The sequence below is a fragment of the Callithrix jacchus genome, chromosome 7 (genome assembly GCF_049354715.1).
Source record: "Callithrix jacchus isolate 240 chromosome 7, calJac240_pri, whole genome shotgun sequence".
In the NCBI taxonomy this organism is placed as follows: Eukaryota; Metazoa; Chordata; class Mammalia; order Primates; family Cebidae; genus Callithrix; species Callithrix jacchus.
The window spans coordinates 12,225,599-12,249,233 of record NC_133508.1 but is presented as its reverse complement, the minus strand read 5'-3'; the positions used below and the strand labels follow the sequence as shown (position 1 = coordinate 12,249,233).

The following is a 23,635-nucleotide window of genomic DNA, read 5'->3' as shown; positions in this document are numbered from 1 at the left end:
GCAAAGCGAATTTATTATAATTCATAATGGCTCTAGGATTTGCAGAATGGTAAATGAGCACGCATTTCAAGTTAAAGTCACTAGCTACATTATCCCCTAACAAGAGAGTCGGTTTTTAATGTTGAAAACAGGATGAACTTCTTTTTTTTTTTTGAGATGGAGTTTCGCTCTTGTTACCCAGGCGGAAGTGCAATGGCGCAACCTCGGCTCACCGCAACCTCCACCACCTGGGTTCAGGCAATTTTCCTGTCTCAGCCTCCTGAGTAGCTGGGATTACAGGCACGCACCCCCATGCCCAGCTAATTTTTTGTATTTTTAGTAGAGACAGGGTTTCACCATGTTGACCAGGATGGTCTCGATCTCTTGACCTCGTGATCCACCTGCCTCGGCCTCCCAAAGTGTTGGGATTATAGGCGTGAGCCACCGCGCCCAGCCTGGATGAACTTCTTTACTTTAGCTATGAAAGTCCCAGATAACCTCTTCTAATATAAGGCTATTTTGTCTCCACTGAAAAATCTGTCATTTACTATAGCCATCTTCATCAAGTATCTTACCCAGATCTTATGGATAATCTGTTTTGCCTTGCCTTTTTTTTTTTTTTTTTTTTTTTTGAGACGGAGTTTCTCTCTTGTTACCCAGGCTGGAGTGCAATGATGCAATCTTGGCTCACTGAAAGCTCCGCCTCCTGGGTTCAGGCAATTCTCCTGCCTCAGCCTCCTGAGTAGCTGGGATTACAGGCACGCGCCCCGTGCCCAGCTAATTTTTTGTATTTTTAGTAGAGACGGGGTTTCACCATGTTGACCAGGATGGTCTCGATCTCTTGACCTCGTGATCCACCTGCCTCGGCCTCCCAAAGTGCTGGGATTACAGGCGTGAGCCACCGCGCCCAGCCTTCACCTTGCATTTTTATGTTATGGAGACTGCTTCTTTTCTTTAACTTCATGAACTTACCCCTGTGAGCTTCAAACTTTTCTTCTGCAGTTTCCTCACCTCTCAGCCTTCACAGAACTTGAGTTAGGGTCTTGGTCTGGATTGGGCTTTGGCTTAGGGGAATGTTGTAACTGGTTTTTCTATCCAGATCAAATTTTCTCCACCTCTGCAAAAAGGCTGTTTTGCTTTCTTATTATTTCTGGGTTCACTGGAGGAGCACTTAATTTCCTACAGTAACTCTTCCTTTGCATTTACAACTTGGCTAACTGGCTCCAGAGACCTAGTTTTTGGCCTATCTTCTTTAACATGCCTTGCTCACTAAGCTTAATCATTTCTAGTTTTTGATTAAAATTGAGATACGAGCAACTCTTCCTGGAACGCTTAGAAGAGGGAATGTAGGGTCATTAGTTGGCCTAATTTCAATACTGTCATGTCTCAGGGAATAGGAAGGCCCAAGCAAAGAGAGAGACAGCGAACAGCTGGTCTGTGGAGCAGGAACAACGCAAACATCATTTATAGATTGTTTGCCATCTTAAATGGCTTAGCTCCTGGTGTCCCAAAACAATGGCAGTAGTACAAAACACTGAAGATCACAGATCACTGTTAGCATGAATAATTATGAAAAGGTTTATAATATTGTGAGAATTACGAAAATGTGACACAGAAACATGAAGTGAATACATGCTACTGGAAAAATGGTGCCAATCACTTGCTTGATGCACAGTTGCCACAAACCTTCAGTTTATAAAAAACGTGGTAGCTGCAAAGCACAATGAAGACTAGCACAATAAAGCAAGCTATGCCGACAATCCAAGCCGTGCACTATTGGAGTCAAAGCAGGCTAGCGGATCAATGAAACAGAAGAGACAGTCCAAAAATAAATCCAGACCTACACAGACAAATGACTTCTGACAAAGGTGCAAAGGCAACACAGTGGAGAGAAGACTTTCAACACATGGTGCTGGAATAACTGCAGATTCATATGCACAAAATGAAAATAACTTTGATCCTTATTTCATAACTTTTATAAAAACTAACCTAAAATGGACCTAAAAATGTAAAATCGAAAGCAATTAAACTTATAGGAGGAGACTTTTGTAACCCTGACAGATTTCATAGGTATAAACCAAAAGGAAGATCCATTAAAGAAAAAAATGATAAACTTGGTTATAATTTAAACTACTTTTCCAAAATACTCTTAGGAGAACAAAAGACAAGAATATATCTGTACAGCACATTATCTGATAAGGACTTACATCCAAAACATATAAATAACTATCAAAACTGAGTAATAAAACAACCCAATAAGAAAACACACAAACAGGCACAACACCAAAGAAGACACATGCATTACACAAAGACGCTGCAACTTCAGGTTCTGTGTGTGAGAAGCCTGGAAGTCACCACTCTGGATTGACAAGTAAAAAATCTAGAAAACAGAAAATTAACAACTCTTCTTAGATCATAAGATAAGTAAGGTCACAAGGAAAACAACTGGTACCAAATATGGACAGACAAACATATGAATAGAGAAGCAATCACAACGTAACGTACAGAGCAGACACCATTGCAGGAATCAGAGCCAGGACAGAAAACACTGCACTCTAACTGATGAATTGCTGGAGGTTCACGGTGGACAAGTCTGAGAGTTAAAAACTGCAGGAAGTCCTAGTCATTGGGGGGCGATGGGGGACGCACACTTTTGTGAGTTATACTTTCTGGAGCTCAATCAGGTCCAGACAGTGCATACTAGAGAAAAATCCCTTTGTGCTTCTGGCAGTAGTAGGGAAAAGTAACCATTTTGAAAAATACCAGAGTGCTCGTTCTTCTTGACAAGGTCTGCCCTCAGGAAAGACAGTTTAACCAGAGTCCAACTTGGTGGGGTTTAATCAGAGCAGAACATACTTAGAGGAAGGGAAATACACAGCTCCTGCCTCCTTTGGCCATCCTGCCCCCTCTAAGAGGGGAGGAAAAGAGAGAAGCTCCTGTGAGCTTCACAGTCCAGGGCCCCAGCTCACTACAGACTGAGACTCCCAGGCCTCCTGTAGAAGGTGTCCCCTGCCCACACCTCACCCCACAGCACTGAAAGCCCAGTCACCACAACAGTGCCTTTCACCAGCACGCCACCGCTGGCTCTCAAGAAAGATACAAGGCATACACAAGGAAAAAAACACAGTGTCAAGAGTAGAGCAAGCATCAGAACCAGGCATGACGGATGTTACAACTATGAGACAGGGAATTTAAAACAACTAGGATAAGATGCTAAGGCTCACATGGATAACAGAGACAGCAGGTAAGAGCAGATGGGCAACGCAAGCAGAGAGATGGAAATCCCAAGGGAAAAAAAAGAAGGGTGAGAGATCAAAACTACTCTAATAGATAAATAGACTGCCTCTGATGAGCTTATTAGGAGACTAGACATGGATGAGGAAAACAACCAGCTTGAGGATCTATCAACAGGAACCTCTGTTGAGACTCAGAAAACAATATCCCAAAATGAAGGCCTTAGAAACAAAAGTGTTTTGGGTCTGGTTTAATGTCCTTGGGAGCTTGAACTGTGACCAAATGGGAGCACTCTTTGGTCTCCACCATCAGGGGAGGCACAATTTTCAGATCAGGTCAGGTGGCTGGTCTAAAAACAGGAACCCAAGACTTTTTGTTCTGCGTACGTCAAGCACTCGGGAGTTTGCCTTAATAAGAGGTCCCATGTATATGGGGCTTTTGTCATCTCAGCTCTTATTGCCTGGTTATTCTGTGTCAACAAGAGTCTTTGCTAATCGAGCCCATTCCTGGGAGTGAATGTTTTGCATGAGGTATCTTTGGAATTGCTTCTTCTATGTCCTCTCCAGGATCTATCCTGGACTTTCCATCAAGTGGCTATCAGACTGAGTCACTAATGGAATAAATACATCACTGAAAATTCTAATTGTCCAAAAAGATGGATCCTGTAAATGAGAATTCTAAATTTAAAAAAGGATTTTAGAGATCTCATCCTAAACAACTGATAAAAACATCAAATTTCTAGAAAGACCCAATAGTGTGCTATGGCTAGCCTTAAAAATTCTCTTTAAAATTCAAAAATCTGACCTACGACAAAAGTAAAATCTTTTTTTTGTTTGTTTGTTTTTTTGTTTTTTGGAGACAGAGTCTTACTCTATTGCCAGGATGGAGTACAGTGGCGTTATCTCAGCTCACTGTAACCTCTGCCTCCTGGGTTTAAGTGATTCTCCTGCCTCAGCCTCCCGAGTAAGTAGCTGGGATTACAGGTACCCACCACCACACACAACTAATTTTTGTAATTTTAGTAGAGATGGGGTTTCACCATGTTGGCTAGGATGGCCTCGATCTCTTGACCTTGCGACCTACTCGCCTCGGACTCCCAAAATGCTGGGATTACAGGCATGAGCCACTGTGCCCAGCCCATTTTTTTTAAAGCTTAAACTGACAACTTTGGATCCCCTTTGGGTTAAGAATGAAGGCGGCTCTAGCTTCTTGTAGAATGACAGTTAAAATTTTAGGCTCTCCCTACGGTGGCCTGGTTAGACATAGAGCAATGGAATAGAATAGAGAGCCCAGAGACAAATCCTTGCATATATGGCCAATTTCTTTTAACAGGAGTACCACAATTGTTCTATAGGGAAAGGATAGTCTTTTCAACACACGGTGCAAGGACAACTAGATACAGACATGCTAAAACCAAGTTGGATCCATACTTTATACCACAGACAAAAATTAACTCAAAATGGATCAAAAATCTAAAATGTAAAACAGGAAACTATAAAACTTAGATGAAAACATAGAAAAAACCTTCATGATATTGGATTCAACAATGTTATCTTAGCTATGACACCAAGCGCATGGACAACCAAACAAAAAATAAACCGAACAAACACGAAAATTTTAAATTTTGTACATCAAAAGACAATTATTTGAACAAAATAAAATGGTAACCCATATAATGGAAAAAGATATTTGCAACTGATATATCTGATCAGGAATTAACATACAGAATATATTGAGAACTAAAGATATTAACAAAAACCTGATTCAAAAATAAGGCAAAGGACTTCAATAGACATTTATCCAAAGAAAACATACAAATGGCCAATAAGAACATGAAAGGGTGCTTGGCATCAATAACCATTAGGGAAATGCAAGCCAAAACTACAAAGATATACCCATTAGAATGGCTATTATAAAAAAAAAAACATCAGAAAATAGGCTGGGCATGGTGGTTCATGCCTGTAATCACAGCACTTTGGTAGGCCAAAGTGGGCAGATAACCTGAGGTCAAGAGTTCAAGACCAGCCTGGCCAACATGGTTGAACCCTGTCTCTACAAAAAATGCAAATGTTAGCTGGATGTGGTGGCTCACTCCTGTAATCCCAGCACCCTGGGAGGCTGAGATGGGCAAATCACTTGAGGTCAGGAGTTCAAGACCAGCCTGACCTACATGGTGAAACCCATCTCTATGAAAAATACAAAACTTAGCTCAGTGTGGTGGCACATGCCTGTAATCCCAGCTACTTGGGAGGCTGAGGCAGAAGAATCACTCAACTCCAGGAGGTAGAGGTTGTAGTGAGCTGAGATCACACCACTGCACTCCAGCCTGGGCAACAGAATGAGACTCCATCTCAAAAAAAAAAAAAAATCAGAAAATAACAAGTACTGGTAAGGATTTAATAAAACTGAAACCCTTGTACACTGATGGAGAGAATGTAAAATAGTATGGCCTGAGTGGAAAACAGTATGGTAAAAAAGTTAAACATAAGAATTACCATATGATCCACAAGTTCTACTTCTAGAAGGCAGTTTGGCAGTTTCCTATAGAACTAAACATACTCTGACCATATGATCCAGCAATTACACTCTTGGGTATTTACCCAAGGAAGTTAAAACCTTCCAATCATATAAAAACCTGCACAATGAATGTTAACAGCATCTTTATTTGTAATTGTCAAAATCACAAAACAACCAAGATGTCCTTCAGTGGGTGAATGGATAATCTGTAGTATATCCAGACAATGGAATGCTATTGAGTGCTAACAAGAAATGAGCTATCAAGTCATGAAAAGACGAAGGAAACTTAAATGTATGTTACTAAATGAAAGAAACCAACCTGAAAAGGCTACATCCTGCAGGATTCCAACCCTATGACATTCAGGAAAAGGTAAAACTATGGAGACAGTGAAAAAACCAATGGCTGCCAGGGGTTGGGGGAGGGAGGGGCGAGTAGGCAGAACACAGATGATTTTTAGGGCAGGGAAACTACTCTCTATGATACTATAATGGAGGGTACATGCCATTACACATTTCTTCAAACCCACAGAATGTATAACACCAAGAGTGAGCCTTCATGTAAACTGTGGACTCCAGGTGATAACGATGTGCCAATATAGGATCATCAATTACAACAAATCTACCCTCGGGTGGGGAGATGTGAATAGTGGAGGAGGCCATGCACATGTGGGGTTAGGCAGAGGGGAGTATATGGAAGATCTCTATACCTTCCACTAAAATTTGCTGTGAATCTGAAAGTGTCAAAAAAAAATTTTTTTTTAAAAGATGTTTGACATCATTAGTCCTTAGGGAAACATAAGTTAAAGCCACAATAGGATTCTACTGTCTACATTTCACAACAGCTAAAATTAAAGACTGAGCCTAAGTGTTTATAAGGATGTGGTGCTTTAATCTACCATTGGTTGAGAACAGAAAATGGTGCCACCACTTTGGAAAATCGCTTTACCATTTCTTAAAAGGATAAACATGTCTACCAGCAAATCAAGCTACTCCATTCCAAGGTATTTACCCAAGAGAAATGAAAGCATGTTTATATGAAATATTGCTTATAAATGTTCACTTTGGTAAACACTTTATTTATTGGTAAAGCCACATTTTGAAAACAATCCCAAAATCCATGAATATATAAATGGAAAAATAAACCGTTAGTATGTCGATTTCATTAAATATTTCTCAGCAATAAAAATGAGTAATGTATGTTACAACACAAATCACTAACCTATGTCAGACAAAAACAGTACACACTGTCAAATTCCATCACAGGTCACTGTCCAGCAAATTGGGGTCTGAGGCAGGAGGATCGCTTGAGCCCAGAGTTCAATTTTTTGTTTTTTAAAGAGAAAAAAATCTACAAATGCAAACTGATGTATACTGATAGAAAGTAGACCACTGGTTCCCTGGAGAAAGGAGAGGGCACAGGAAGCTCTTACTGGTGACTGGGATGTTTGTGATCTCAACTGTGATGAGGATTTTAGAGGTGCTGAAAAACTGATCAAACTGGGTAAACGAAGCAATGAGGAATGGAAGAGGCAATAAATCAACAATGTATTGAATATTTCCTCAATTCTCTTTAAGCTATGGAAAATCTGGAGTACACCTGAACTATATGATGTTTATTGTACATCAGTTATGCCTCACTCTCGCTTTAGAGGAACGGGGAAAAGAGTAGAGGAAGGGAGATGAAGGAGAAAGACAAGAGCAGAAAGCATTCTTTTTCTTTTGAAAATATTTTTAAATACGCTTGTTAAAAAGAATCACCTTCTTTTGAAATTAAACTTTCGAGAATATACTTGAACATGTTGCTATTTCACTTTTGATAACGTTCCCTATCTTGTATCTTCAGACAGATTCTCATACGTTATTTCACTTTTGGTAATGTTATCTATCACCCATCTTCGGGTGGATTTTCACCTGCTCTTTCACTGTTGATAACATCTTCGTCCTCAAGACAACTCTTCACATCTATCTACTGCTTATCTATCTTCCATCTTCTGAATACACTGTGACCCCAGTTCAAGATTAGGCCATTTCAATATAGTCTGAAACTTAAATTGTTTATTTTGAACCCCTTTTACTTCCCGCCATTAGATTCTCACTCCCTCAATGTATAATGCCTTTTTATCTATTGTAAAAATCTGTTTTAATGACTAGCATTCCTTTCCTTTGCCGTCTTAAATTCCAGTGGACTCTAACATGACTCCAATTTATCCCAATGTTCTGCCATTCCCAAGTCATTAACCAGTTATTGGTGAACAAGGGAGATGTAACCAAATTACATTGCTGAATACTGGCACTTCCTCAGATTTAGAAAACTGCTCATGTAGATGGGTAATACACTTTAAGCAAATTCAAGATTGCAAATTTATATTTACAAGGAATGAACATGACTTAATTTTTGTGCCTTTATAAATACTTACTTGATTCATTTTACTCATTATTTAAAGCAGTAAGTTTCACTGAAGTTTAAAAAAAAACTGTTAAAGAATCTCTACACATTTTCCCTCTCCAATGACAGTTTCTGATTTTGACAGCCTTAAGCAAATGACATTATTCTACATGGCTGTACCTTCTAGCATCAAGGCCTGGCCTCTCTGGCCCTACCCAGTGCATTCCCGGGTCACTGGGATAATGAAATGTCTGAGGCAAGTAGAGTGGGGAAGGGACAAGGACTGGTTAAGAACCACTGAGATCATTACATAATTGTGGTGATAAAAATGAAAACATGAAAAAATTCCCACAGAGGTTTGCTCTGACAAGTGCATTTCCAGTAATGTGTGGTATGCTGCATAACTGGGCCTGAACATCTCCTCTTCCCACCTACTCTCTTCCTTTCCATTTTTATAGCCACTACTCCATACTGAGGTCCTTACAACCCTGCACGAGAATAACAGCTTCTAACCAGCTGATTTTAGGTTTGCTTTCCTCCAACTCATTGTCTGACACTCCTGCAAAATTTGTCTTCCCCAAATATCTTATTTTCTTCATGTCACTCACTCCCTCATCAACATGTTCAAATGTGAATGGCTTCTAAGACTCGCAAATGCAGCCTCAATTGCCCTGACCTATAATAAATACCACAGCATTCCCTCTCTATCGCCCTTGCTTTACCTAAACTGTCTTACTCTCAAATCCAACATTAAAGTTCCATCTCTGCATTTTTACTGACACTTCGCACTACTAAACTAAATAGGATTCATCTTTTGAGACCTTACATTCTCCATGGCACCCTCACTATCCAGGGCCTTTCATCCTCTCTGCATCCACATAAGAGTGAGTTTAAAGTAGCATTAAAAGGAGGCAAAGAAAGATATATTGTTTAGAGAAAGTTAATAAGCTAAATAAAAAACAAAAAATAAAGCAGCTCATATTCTCTGTAAAAATGAATCCATAAAACATGTTTACCTGTTTCGCTACTTTCAGGGAGAGAGTCATATTCTGCAGGACCTAGAGTGAGAGCGTTCATGCCTGCTGGGTCCGACTCCTGTGGGTCTGGCAATGCTGCATTCTCATGGCTGTGGTCACCATCACCACTGGCATCCAATCCTACAGTTAGGAGTTTACCCCAAAAGGGCAGGGTAAGAAGAATAACTTTCTCTTAAAACAAAGCTTACTCTAGCAGTTACTCGACTTCTTTAACTGGATTGTAAAAGACCTGTGGGCTCTTCTTAAGCACTGTCAACCATGACACAGTTGTGAATGAACATCTTAAAACAGATTAAAGTGGAAACAAAAGCACAGGCCTGAAAGCAGGGCCACTGCGCACCACAGCCACACTCAACTCACCCTGCCGGCCACAGTCTGAGTGGTGGCCACGCGCCTCCTCCCACGCGGCACTCACATTTGCACTGCTTGCTTCCAGATGTAACACAGGGGCCCCCCACACTTCTGCATTAGGGTTCAGCTCTGAAACCTTAGTTGCTGGTACCTAGAAAGAAATGTGAGATAAACATTTGTATCCAAATGTCAACCAAATACAATTTTGCTCATTAATGCAAAGTTAAGAGACATCTGATTTAGGCTCCAAAGACTGAGTCAATCTGTTTACACACACCTTCAGGGTAAAATCAGGTTCAGAATTTAAAAAAAAAAAAAAAATGCAGTCAAAATTCCTTTAAATTATCCACAAGGTTTAAGTTCCTCCTCCCAATACCAAGACTTGCAGAGATGGGGAAGGACAGGCCTGCCATCAGAAAGATTCAGTGTTCCACAAACTGTGTACCTGAGGAAGAGCTGGTGACTTCCTATTCTACCTAATAAAATCACAATTCACAGTTTTACAAACTTGAATACAATGTAGATGAACACAATTCTAATTAGAAAGCTTCAAAAAGTCAGCCGGACATGGTGGTTAACACCTGTAATTCCAGTACTTTGGGAGGCCAAGGCGGGCAAAACTAAGGTCAGGAGTTCAAGACCAGCCTGGCCAACATGGTGAAACCCCATCTCTACTAATACAGAATTAGCCAGGCGCAGTAGCGTGCGCCTATAATCCCAGCTACTGAGGCAGGAGAATCACTTGAAACCAGGAGTTGGGGGTTGCAGTGAGCCAAGATCACACCATTGCACTCCAGCCTGGGTGACAGAGCAAAACTCCATCTCAGAGAGAGAGAGAGAGAGAGAGAGAGAGAGAGAGAGAGAGAGAGAACTTCAAAAAATCACAAACAAAAGGTGTAGAAAATGAAAATTGCTCCTAAGAACAAAGGTGTTCTAATAGGTCTGTCGGGGGTACTATAGGATAAGAAAGCTCAAGCATCCTTTGAAAAAGATTAAAATATCTCACATTTTTTCACAGAACTACTTATTCCCATTCCCAATAGAGCTTCAGTTTCACCTTGAAAGAGAATCCACAGGTGACCATGAGGCTGCCAGTCCAGCGTTCTGGACACAGGCTCTCAGATCGCTGGGGCTGAAGCCAAAGCTGCCATGGGCAGCTGTGTAACCTGGGCTCAACCTCACCTGGAAGACAAGATTCCCTCTAATGGGGTTGCTGACAGCACCATCTCCCACCATCAACCTGATGGCTGGCACATACCAAGCACTCGTTACATCCTGAGCTCATCAGCCATCATGATAGTCAGGTATGCTAAGTTAGTCCAACAGGGCAGCCCTCTACCCAAAACCCTCCCCCATCAGCTTGGCTCATTTGGAGTATAAGACAAAGTTCCCACTATGGCCACAGCACCCTCCTGTGCTCACTGCTCCCTGGCCACATCCACTTCCAGGCACACTGACCTTCTTGCTGTCACTAGGCACAATGGTACTTGTGCTCTTCCCATCTGTCCAGAACATCCTGACCAGAGATCCGGGACTGGTAGTCCTTCCTGACACATCATATAAACCCACAACAGTCCCCCACCATGTGGAAACTCCCTAAACCCCTGATTTTTCTGACACAAGCTGGGCTTTCTTAATGTTTAAATGAGGACCTATCACTAATTCTTTTCATTTTGTTAAGTACTGGTGATAGGTCAAAGAATCGGGTTCCTTCAAGAATGCTATAATCAACAAACACCAATTCTTCAATTTTCCTGCTTGCATCACATCTAAACTTTGTGTTTGGCCTCTGGTTGTGCAGTGTTTCTTGCTCTCTTCTCTCTCATCCACCCACCTGTCCAACAAGTGCCTCGATACTTGCACCAGCATGGCTGTGACAGGCACAATGCTAAGCAGGCAGGTGTGATGGTGAATGAAGCAGACAGGAGCTCATGGAGCTGCGTGACGGTGCAGATGACAACCACAAGTCACCCATGACACTCCCTCTGGCAGCATTTCCGCCTTTCTGCCTGTTCTGTTGTCTTCGTAAATTCATTTCTCTATTCTGTATCCTACTCTAATTCTTCCACACATGGTCTTTCCTAATTAGACCCACTCTCTTTTCACCACCACCACGCAATGCAGTTTTCCGGCCTTGGTTCCATTCCATCCACTTAGGTGGCTCCCCTCAGTTCATGCACATACTATACATGCTTTAAATTCCCAACACTAACTAACAGTAACCTTCTCTATTATTAGTACCATTTGCAGTTGACTGCCCTATAGTACCAAAATACATTTTGTAGTTTATTAATACAGACCAACAGCACTTTGAAAGCAGTGGCAGCAAGGCTGCTGCACTCCCATAGTTCTTGTGGCTAGAATAGTGTCTCTGTACCTTTCATTCCAGGGTGGTGGTCACCATGGGCTCTTTACTCACTGCAGCACTGCTGATAGCTAGCATAGTCCTGAATTCAGGAGGGAGATGCTCAAGACATATATATCATGAATGAATCAATGTTTAATAAAAAACAGGAATTTTGCACTATCTGACAACTTCTGCAAGGTTCTATGCCATAGATTAATAGGACTCTACCCTTAAACAATGACTACCTCTTAGAGAAGAAGTCCAAATCAAGTGTATGCAGTTAGCAAATGTTCAATAAATTCTGTGACAGAAGAGATGTGACCAGGAATGACAGAATGAAGATGTCTTTTGAGGCTTAATAACATTCAAGGATTTACAAAGTACTGAGCACATTCTATGCACTTACCTGTACTGAATCAGAACAAGTCTTGGAGGTGGTTATTAACTAGACTCATTTCACAAATAAAAAACCAAGGCAGAGAAAGGTTAAGTAACTTGCCCATAAAAACAATGGTAATTGTGTTCAGCAAAATATAACATTCATCAAGAGTTCATTAAACTTATAATTTACAAGAGAAATAGTTTGTATTAAACAAAGATCTGGATCTCCTACTATTTCTATAAAATATAGTAATTCTCTTGCAGTCATATGGAACTCTAAATGATCATCAAGAACTCCAGCGTCGGCGAGGTGCGGGTACACCTGTAATTCCAGCACTCTGGGAGGCCAAGACGGGCAGATCACTTGAGGTCAGGAGTTCAAGACAAGCCTGGCCATCATGGTGAAACCCCATCTCTACTAAAAACACAAAATTCAGCTATATGTGGTGGCACACACCTGTCCCAGCTACTTGTGAGGCTGAAGCAGGAAAATTATTTGAACACAGGAGGCAGAGGTTGCAGTAAGCCAAGATGGCACCAATACACGCCAGCCTGGACAACAGATCAAGACTCCACCCCCCCCCCCCCCCCCAAAAAATAACAAACAAGAAGAACTGCAGTGTCGTCTGCTTGGCTGTAAGTCTTACTTTTCCATTAAAAATGTATGGCTAAGCAATGGTTATTAAAACTGGAGGCAAGCTGACCTTAACAGCCACATTCCTAAGTGAACATCCCTGAGTTCTGATGCTTTAAATAAACTCTTCTACCCCACCCCACCCCAGGCAACACACTATGCTCCACTTTGAAATATAACATATCAATTAGTAAGTGTGTACATTATGGACATGAAACAGGGTCTCTCCGACAAGTTACTAAGTAGGAACTGGAGTGACTGATGACAGCAAAGGGGTACTGGCAGGTGAGGTAACAGAAAGGAGGTGAGAGACTAGGGAAAGACACATGCCATGCAAGCACAATCCACTCCTAAAGTTGCACTAAAAAGTTTAGAAATTCAAGGCAATTTGCTGACTTCAGAACCAACCAAGGCTCTCCCCTCAGTTCTTTATTTAGGAAATGGAATTAACAGCTGCTATATTAAGATTTAGTATTAAAAAAAAAACACCTATAACAGCACTTTGAAAATTGAAGTTCTGAAAGGCAAAGCACCATCGTTAAATGTGGTAATGCCTCACAGTAGAATACTGTTTGGGGACACCTCACAATGGAAAAGCTAACTGAAAACTGGAAGCAACCTCTCACTTAGCCATCATTCATGCTCTGTGATGATGGCTAGGCAGTGACACTGACAGACAACTGCAAATTAGGTCACTTCTGTAAAAGATTAACTGCAGATTATCTTAAAGATCCAGTTTTATACTGCTGTGCCTCCACAACCATTTAAGGAGCAAAACGCATGAATTTGAACGTAACTCTTTCTGGAAAAACTCCCAATGGGGGCATGGAAATAAAAGAGGTTGACGGATTATTCCTCACACTGTAGAATGAGATTTCTGCTTATTTATTCCCATACAGAAGTGTTGACACTGGAGTCATCTCTATCTCCTTAACATCAATGCTTTTTCTTGTTTCACTGCCCAAAAAAAATCACTAATAAACCATCAGTTGAATAATGAGATCTTGGTACTCTGAGGATGTGCTTTCAATCACACTGCTTTGATAAATGTCTGTTTTGTAAGCAAAACTAATTTCCTGTTGTTGAATGATGGTGGCATTTATTACAGAATTTCTGGAAAGATGATCAAACTAGCTACCCATAGAATCACTTGCTAAGCTTCTTCCAAACCAGAGGGGCAGCCCCATCTCGGGGTTCTAAAAGAGCTCCACGGTGATTCTAACTGCAAGAAGACAGAACCAACATTTTATAGCCAGTTAAAATCAGCAAATTCTATCTGCCTCAGATACAGACAAAGATATCATGAAGCACCAATTTTTAGCTAAGTTTGTCTTCTGCAGTGTGACTGATACCTTCAATGGGCTCACATGCTTACTGAATCAACTACACTGCTCATGCGGAAAGATGCCCTCAAAGGGCTCTGAACAGCTGGCAAAATTCAGACAGAAAAAAGTCAACACAGAGCTGCACAGGACAACTAGCAGGGCATGCCTTACTGCTAACAAGAGTTTGTACCCAAACTCTGGCTTAAATACACCAAACAAGGAATTCATATTCTCCTATTTGGAAATCATTAATGGTATAGTTATTCACAGCCATATGTAAGCATTCAAACTGCCCAATGTTCAGAATAAATCTGCATTAGTTTTAAGTTAAAAACAATTAAAATGGGCCAGGCCCAGTAGCTCATGCCTATAATCCCAGCACCCAGGGAGGCCAAGGCGGGTGGATCTCCTGAGGTCAGGAGTTCAAAACCAGCCTGGCCAACATGGTAAAATCCCATCTCTATTAAAAATACAAAAATTAGCCGGGCGTAGTAGTACATGCCTGTAATCCCAACTCCTTGGGAGGCTGTGGCACGAGAATTACTTGAACCCCGTATCACTTGAACTCAGGAGACAGAGGTTGCAGTGAGCCAAGATCATGCCACTCCAGTCTGTGTGACAGAGAGAGACTCTGTCTCAAAAAATAAGTAAATAAAAATAATTAAAATGTATAGCCTAGCATACTGTAGCACAACAGTAAACACAGATGAAACATACTTACGAACTGTCCATCTCTATCATGCCATCCCCAAATAACACCATCCTCTGATACCGGTAGCTGAGGAGTGTTTTCTGAAAACGAAGCAATTTCCAAGTCCTGTGGCTGATGGTATAGATCCTCACTAAATATTTTTCCAACTTCTAGTGCATCTTTTGTGACTGTATTAGTCCAGAGATAGCCCATTTGATATCCACCACAACCACGGGCCAGTCTTTCAGAAAATACTGGATTTGCTAGCCCTCCCATTGGGTAACAGGAAAATTCACCCAAAAAATGGGAAACTCCTTCTGGGAAACTCTGCCAATCCATTTTTGAGGGATGTTCTGATCTATTGAGGACACCTTCTGTGAGTGATAAAATGCGGTCACTATTTGATACGACAGCATCTTTGCTGTCCATGGGGACAGCAGGAGTCCCCTGGGCTGTATCACAGTGGGGAGCTGTGTATCTGTCCACTAGGGTGGGATCAACACCAACCAAAAATAAATGCCCATTGGAAGTGCCATGTGACTCCATTTTTTCAAAAATCACCTTAGTTATTCCCATAAAACCCACTTCACCATTTAAAGTAGATTGTTTAAGAGTGGACTTGGCATTTCCTTCTTTGAAATGGTATGCACATTCATTTGTCCCACATGGACCCAGGCAGTCCAAAATTTTGGGGTCAATACTATCTTTCTCCAAATAAAGTCTCTCTTCCTCTTCTTTACATGTTAGTTTTGGTATTCTCAACCCTGATGTATTAGTACCAAAGACAACAGAAGCCTCTTCAATTGATTCAGAGTAAATTCCCTTCCATTTTGGGCTTTCACCACTACTAACAGATTTCTCTACTATTTCTGACTTCTGTATAACTGGATTAAAACTTTGACTTAAAGGTGGTAACACATTAAGACCACTGTATTTGCTGGCATATACTTGGTGTGTTTCATAATTTTTTTCTATTTGATTAGTCTCAAAATCAGGGTTCTCTGTCGTACTAAAACTAACGCAGGAGAGTACATCCTGACTTGGCACTGCCTCACATCCTTGTGTACCTGTTTCCCACTCACAGGTCATTTCAGAATCTGACTTGACAGTCTCTGTGTCATCTTCACTTGTCTCTCTATACTCTGCTTTCTGTGATTCTTTTTCACCACTTTCTAACCTTTGGGGGTCACTCAGCTGGTCTCCTGACACACTGACTAAACTCTTCACACATATTTCACCCTCTGTTTTGTCACTTGGGCTTATTTCCCTCACTTCTTCCTCTGTGCAGGTGAAAATCAATGCGGAGGAAACACAGTTACTCTGAAGAGACCTCGAGTGACGGTGAGACTTGCCATCGGGGGGCACTCCTTGTGCCATGCTAAGCTTCCAGCTGTCTGTCCTCTGCACCGTCCCCTCCATGTCCACCACACGCTCCACACAAGTTAGGTCACAAGTCTGTGTCGAAGCCTCATCTGCTTGACACCAAGATTTCAACTGAAAAGTCCTTATACCATGACCCTTAGCCCCAAAAATGCCAATTTTGTCCTCTTCCTGGTAAAAGGCACTATTTTCAGATTGCAGAGACAGCTCTCCTCTGTCTGCCAGTAAGTGACCTCTGGTCTCCAGGCCACAGTCTCCTCTGCGCTGCGCCTTCCTCAGTGGCCCAGGGACAGATTCCGGCTCCCAGCAGTCATCAAGCTGGCTTGGGGCTGCTTCTCTTGAATTAGTGTGACCTGAGAGACACCCACTTCCAAATCTCACTGCAGTGACAGGCCTCTTGGGACTTAAATCAATGCTATCTAAACCAATGGGAAGGATACTATCGAATTTGCTAATATCCAGGTAGAAACAATCATTGTCTCTTAGTGGTTTGATAGAGTTATTTTCTCCCTCCTTTTTAGAATGTAAATTCTGGTCGACACCAGCCTCCTGGTCATCACTCCCTGCAACACACGCAGTGTCAGTAAGGACGCTAACAGGAGAATGATCCATCTCACTTCCTACTCCTGAGTTACGGCTCTCACGTTCTTCCAGAAGGACACACGGAAGTCTCAGTGAGTCACTGTTCATGTTATTATTTACTTCAGGGAGTAGGTCAATATTATGCAGTGTACTACTTTCTGTGTAATTTTTAGGGAATTCAGTGCAAGCTTCTGCCTGTACAGCCTCCACCTGTGTGTTATGAGCATTTGCTTCACAAGGTGCATGGCTGAATGCCACAGGCTCAGGGCAAGGCTGGGTTTTCCCACTGCATTTCCCTGTCCGTTCACCTGGACCCAGTGTGTCCCGGGGCAGGAGCTCATCCTGCCATGGCTCTGGCTCGTCAGCCCCTGACACGGAACGCAGGGCTGAAGGCACAGCAGAGCGACACTCTCCTTTTGCAGTTACTCTGCCTGCCCAGGTGCCCAGCTTCTCTCCTACACTTGGGAAGGCAGAGTCTGCAACACAAATGCTGTGAAACTCGTACTCCCTTAAATCCAGATATTGCTGATGATCAACACAAACGGGGTTTCTGTCTTTCTTCTCCCTACTGGATATGTCTGAAGACTTATTCTCATCACCGCTACTGAGGTGAATGCTGACCACCATTTCTTCCTCTACTAAAGAGTGTCTACAAATAACTGGGTAATAGTGCAGATGGCCACTCACAAAAGTTTTCTCCTGCAGGCCTCGGTCAGAAGGCACTGGCACACATGAGAAGGGTTCCTCTTCACAACAGCCTTGGCTGCCAGTACCCACGCACAGTGGGTCACAGACTCCCTCAGAATTCTGCTCATTAACAACAGTATCTGAATTCTTGTCACTCTCATCCAAGTTTTCAAACCTTGTTAAGAATGTATATACAAGAGAGGAAATAGGGTTCACCAACTGCGTAGGTCTATGACCCTGTTTGTGCTCAGACTCTGCAAAAATACTTGTCCACGCACTAAGGCCAGCAGCTTCACTGCTGGCTCCAATGCCAACACCGTGAAGCTCCTCACCCTCAGAGGTACCATATAATGAAGATAAAGTTTTACTTATCTTGTTTTCTGGTTCCTTCTCCTCCACAGATTTTTGTAACAGGCCAATTTTTTCACTGTCATTGTCACTACTTAGTCCTTTGCTGAAGCAACAGCCCATGTTTGAGAGCTCACAAGCACACAACACGGGTGCCAATCCCAAGCCTCCACAGACGTACCTCACACTAACTTGCTATGCTTTCTGAGGAGAAGCCAACACCCAGAGGCCAAAAATAACCCCTTGTACAGCAGTCACATGTTCCTGCCACTCAAACCCAAATCCTAATGACAACAGAGTCTGACCGGACAAGGAGCATACTCCATGTGCTCAATTCCAAATATGACCGGGAATCCAAAAACTCAGAACAATAACAGAAGAATGCTGCATTGTATTTTTTCCTTACTCTCATAAACTCAATAAAATGTAACTTAAAATATTATTCCAGTCAGAAAGATTCCAGGCTTATGGTTTTTCTAGTGTTTCAGTATTTCCCAAATTACATTTCATGGGATAGTGGTAACTAAATAGTTCACAAATTCCCCCCAAAGGAAAACAGTATCAGAATTTTGTCCCTTAAAATATATAGGTACTTACAGTTATATCTAATTTTCTAGCTTTAAGAAATAAACAGCAGGGGCTGGGCGTGGTGGCTCACACCTGTAATCCCAGCACTTTGGGAGGCCGAAGCGGGTGAATCACGAGGTCAAGAGATCGAGACCATCCTGGTCAACATGGTGAAACCAGGTCTCTACTAAAGATACAAAAAATTAGCTGGGCATGGTGGTGCGTGCCTGTAATCCCAGCTACTTGGGAGGCTGAGGCAGGAGAATTGCCTGAACCCAGGAGGCGGAGGTTGCGGTGAGCTGAGATCATGCCATTACACTCCAGCCTGGGTAACAAGAGCGAAACTCCATCTCAAAAAAAAAAAAAAAAAGAAATAAACAGCAATTAAGAACTGAAAAAAAAAAAACAAAGGAGACACCCCCCAAAAAAAGCAATTAAAAAAATGTCTGTAGATAAGTGTGTCAGGTATGAAAATGGCATTATGTCAGAGATACATGCTGAAGCATTTGGGATAAAGTGACACATTATCTACAATTTGCTTTAAAATAACCTAGCACATATAGTAAATATATACACACACATAAAAAAGTTAAAACAGTTGTGTGCATAGGGGGAGGAAAAGACTTAAAAACAGTAGTCCACATCAGACATGATAGCACAAGACTTTGGGAGGCCGAGGCAGGTGGATCACCAGAGGTCAGGAGTTCAAGACTAGCTTGGCCAACACGGTGAAACCCTGTCTCTACTAAAAATATAAAAAATTAGCCAGGCATGGGGATACATGCCTGTAGTTCCAGCTACTTAGAAGGCTGAGGCAAGAGAATCACTTGAACCTGAGAGGCAGAGGTTGCAGGGAGCCGAGATTGCACCACTGCACTCCAGCCTGGGTGACAAGAGTGAGACTGCATATCAGAAAACAAAAACAAACAGCAGTCTAATGTGGAGATGGGTAACTGTTGAAGTTCACGATGCTGCATTCGGTTCATTATATTCTTCTCTCCACCTCCGCAGATGTCTGAGCACTCCAATCAAGAGAAAGGAAAACAGAGCTCAAGCCCTAGCACCAGAATCAGAGTCTCCTGAAAGCACTTGATGCAGGAACACACAGTCTGCCATCTGCTGAAAAACAGGTGTCTACAACTAAACAAGTTGCCACTGCACTACGTGGTCTGGGCCCTGACTCTGGACTCACATGATGGCTCCAGATGTCATAAGAAACATAAAACAAGACCTTATGACATCTGTAATACTTTGTTCTTAGTATAAGTAATTCTTTTTCACATTATGATTCTGACATGCTATCTGAAAAACAAAGTAATTCGTTTAATTCCTCTGTAAGAGAGATTTTGCTATTTAATCTATGAGTTATAACCGGTGTCCGATTTTTTTTTTTTTTAAATAATAACATTTTGGCTGGGCACAGTGGCTCACACCTGTAATCCCAGCACTTTCGGAGGGTGAGGTGGGTGGATCACGAGGTCAGGAGTTCAAGACCAGCCTGGCCAAGATGGTGAAACCTTATCTCTACTAAGAACACAAAAAAAATTAGCCGGGCGTGGTGGCGGGCACCTATAATCCCAGCTGCTCCGAGGCTGAGGCAGGAGAATTGCTTGACCCAAGGGGCAGAGGTACTGCACTCCAGCCTGGGAGACAGAGCATGACTCCATGTCTAAATAAATAAATAAATAAATTTTATCATTAAAATATTATTACAGTTTATCATAAAAAGTTTAGGAATTATACTTAAACATAAAGGCAACAGGAACACTTCTGAATATACTTAAATTCAGGTACTGAAATCACAATAATAATGATTATGATAATGGTAGTAAACACTTTATATAGCACTATATGCCCCAAAATATTAATTACATATATGCATCCACTTTGCCGCAAGTGTTAATTTGTACTCTTAACGAACCCCAAGGTAGATACTACTAATCCACTGTACAGATAAGGGAAATGAGGCACCAGGAGATTTACTAGCAGTTTTGGATGAGGAAACAAAACTCAGACCATACACTGACCCTAGTGTTATGCTACTCAAAGAGAATTAAATATCTACATGGGAAAAACATTCCCATGTTTGTATCCTTGTTTGCACTAAGGATACAAACAATTCATACCAGCTGCAGGGGGAAAGGGTACAGTAAAGCAGAGAAGCTCATGAGATCACCTGCTTGGTCTTGAAGTCTCAGCTCCATTTTTACTACACGTGTCATCTCTGGCAAATTATATAACCTCTCTCTCTCAGTTTTCTCATTCGTAAAATGGAGCCAACATCGACACCTATTTCGAAGAGCTGTTGTGCTGACTTTAAGTACTTGGAAAAGAATCCCAATATAACTTCAAAGTCCCCATAATCTGGCCCCAGCCTACCTCTATGATCTCGGCTTCTAAGATACCATTCCCCCAACCTCCTCTGTCTCATGCAAAAAGATCAGCTAACCAACACCAGCACGGCGCCTCAATGCTGTTTTATTCTCCAATCTCCTCCCTGCACTTTTCAAGCCGTAAAGTCCTTTGTGAAACCACTCTGTGCTGCTTTAACAGAATAAGGCTGGAACAATTTATAAAGAACAGAGATTACTTCGCACAGTTCTGGAGGCTGAGTCTCAAGTTGAGAGGCTGCATCTGGAGAGCCCTTTGTGCTGCACATCATACGCACACCTGAGGACATGGAGTCATTCCTGTCACGATGGCACTTATCCACTCATCCACTTGAGAGGGCAGAGCCTGGTGACCTTATCATCCCTTAGAAAGCCCTACCTCCAATGCTGCTGCACGGCAGACTGAGTTTCCAACACATGAACTTTGGGGGACACACATGCAAACCACAGCATTCCACCCCAACTCCCACATTCATTTCCTTCTATAATGCAAGAAACACTCACTCCATCCCAATGCCTCCAATAGCCCAATTGTCTTAACACATTTCAGCATCAACTTAAAAGTCCAGGGTCTCGTCTGAATCAGATATGGGTGAGACTCAAGGCACAATTCACCCCAAGATCATTCCTCTCCAGCCCTGAGCGTGGAAATTAACAAGGTATGTGTATCCAAAATAAAATGGTGGGACAGGCACACACACACAAAATTTGCTTTCCAAAAGGGAAAAATAGGCAAGAAGAGGCAAGAGGCTCCAGGTTAGTCCAAGACCCAACAGGGCAGACAGTATTAAATATTAAGCCTCTACGGAGAATCATCTCCTCTGACTCCATGTCCCAACCCTCTGGGCACACTGGTGAAGGATTGGGTCCCAAGGGCCTCAGACAGCCCCACCTCATGGCTTTGCTATTCAGTTTAATTTCTATGAAGGCATTTTGTTCAACAGTAGATTTACAAATCAACTTTGTGTGGCAGTACTGTGCAAACTGTTGTACTGAGAGAATAGTCAAATCACTGGGAGGAAGTGACAGATGTGTCCGAATTCTCTGCCTGGCAACTGGCTGCTTTCATAGGCACTGGAGTTCAGCTGTCAGGGGCTGGAGTCTCCTGCCCACAGCTCTCCTAGGCTGATGATGCAAGCTGGCAGCTACAGAGCTGAAGGCTCTCAGGCCACTCCCACAACTCCACTAGGCCTGCCCTGTTGGGATTTCTCTGCAGCAGGTTCGACTCCAAATTTCTGCTTGCCATTGCCCGAGTACAGGCTCTCTGCAGTTGTTCTGCTCCTGTGACAAGTCTCTGCCTGGGCCCCCAGACTGTCCATGACATCTTTGGAAATCTAGGTGAAGGCTGCTCCACAGCTCTAGCATTCTTCTTGCCTGAAAATTAGCAACATGTGGATGCCACGAAGGTTTATGATTTGTACCTTCTGGAGCCGCGCCCTGAGCCACCACTGGGCCCACTTGAGCCACAGCTGGGGTGACTGAGAAGCCATGTACCAGACATGGGGAGCAGAGGTCGAAGGCAGCTCTGGGCAGCAAGCCTGTGGAAGGCCCCCAGTACTCATCTACCAAAGCCATTTTGCCCTCCTAGAGGGCAAATATGATGCGCCTGTGATGAGGGGACAGCCTTAAAGAACTCTGAAATGGCCTCGCCAACACAGCAAGACCCCATCTCTATAAATAAAAATAAAAAGTTAGCGGGGTGTGGGGGAACTTGTCTGTAGTCCTAGCTACTTAGGAGGCTGAGGCAGGAGGATCACTTGAGCCCAGGTGTTTGAGGCTGCCATGAACTATTATTGTTCTACTGCACTCCAGCATCGGTGATAGAGCAAGACCCTGTCTCTTAAAACAAACAAAACAAAACAAACAGCTGGGTGTTTTTAATTATTTCCTTCTTGTTTCTCTTTTTAAATGAAATAACAATACCAAATAGAAAGTATTTCCTCTTGAGTTTGGATTCTGAAGCCAGGCTGCCTGGGTTCAAATCCGGGTTCTACCACTTTTTAGTTCAGTAATCTTGGGGATAAATTACTTAAGCCTCTTTGTGCCTCAGTTTCCTCCTTTGCAAAATGGGATAACAGTACCTAGTGGTAAGACAGGTGTAGGGCTCACAGGAATTAATGAGTAAACTTAAGTGTTAGGTGAGTGCATAGTAAGAGCCATGATAGTCTGCAGTGATAACCACCATATGTGATATATTCTTTTATACCGGAGATATTTATGAAGCACCTGTCTGTCAGGAAGACACTAGGATACAACAATAAACAAAACAAAACCCTAGCATTCTAGTCCAGAGAGATAAACACTACGCCTAACAAATAGCTACCATTGTTAGAAGATGCTAACTGCTACACGTAAGGGGTCTGAGGCAAGCCAGAGGAGGTGGATGTGGATAGATAGGGCTCACTGAGAAGGTGAGGCCGAGACTGAGAGAGGTAAGAGAACAAGCCTCGAAGACTGCTGGGAAAGGGGCACACCAGGACTAATTGAGGCAGACAACCCTGTGGTGAGGTGACGCTGGCATGATCCAACGGTCAAGAGCCCACTGGGGCTGGCAGCGTGCCAGGGGAGAGCCAGCAGGCAGGAGAGTCAGAGAGGACAGGTAGGGCCCTGCCAAGACACAGGCTGACTCTGATGTTGAGCACAGAAGTGTAGGTTCTGAGTTGGTCTTCTCGAAGGAATCCTTTGGCCACTGTCTTAGAACAGAAGGGTAGGTTGGGGACATCAGGGAGGAGTGACTGCAGCTGTCTAGGTGAGAAGCACTGGCTTCATGAGATCAGAACTCCAAACAAAGAATCAAAC

General features: G+C 42.5%; 1 protein-coding gene across 50 annotated transcripts in view; it reads right to left on the bottom strand.

Moving 5' to 3' along the window:
• LARP4B (La ribonucleoprotein 4B) overlaps positions 1-23,635 on the bottom strand; it is a 110,288-nt gene that overhangs the window by 41,062 nt on the left and 45,591 nt on the right. For 33 of the 50 annotated variants that reach the window (XM_078329389.1, XM_035306784.3, XM_078329380.1 and 30 more), the window contains 2 exons: positions 9,514-9,655; positions 9,133-9,273 (listed from right to left, as the gene is read on the bottom strand). In XM_078329389.1, coding sequence (XP_078185515.1) covers positions 9,133-9,273; positions 9,514-9,655 — 283 coding nt within the window. Of the gene's footprint in view, positions 1-9,132; positions 9,274-9,513; positions 9,656-14,912; positions 18,069-23,635 lie in introns of those variants that run through there. The other 17 variants (XR_013519513.1, XM_035306774.3, XM_035306775.3 and 14 more) reach the window with 4 other exon arrangements.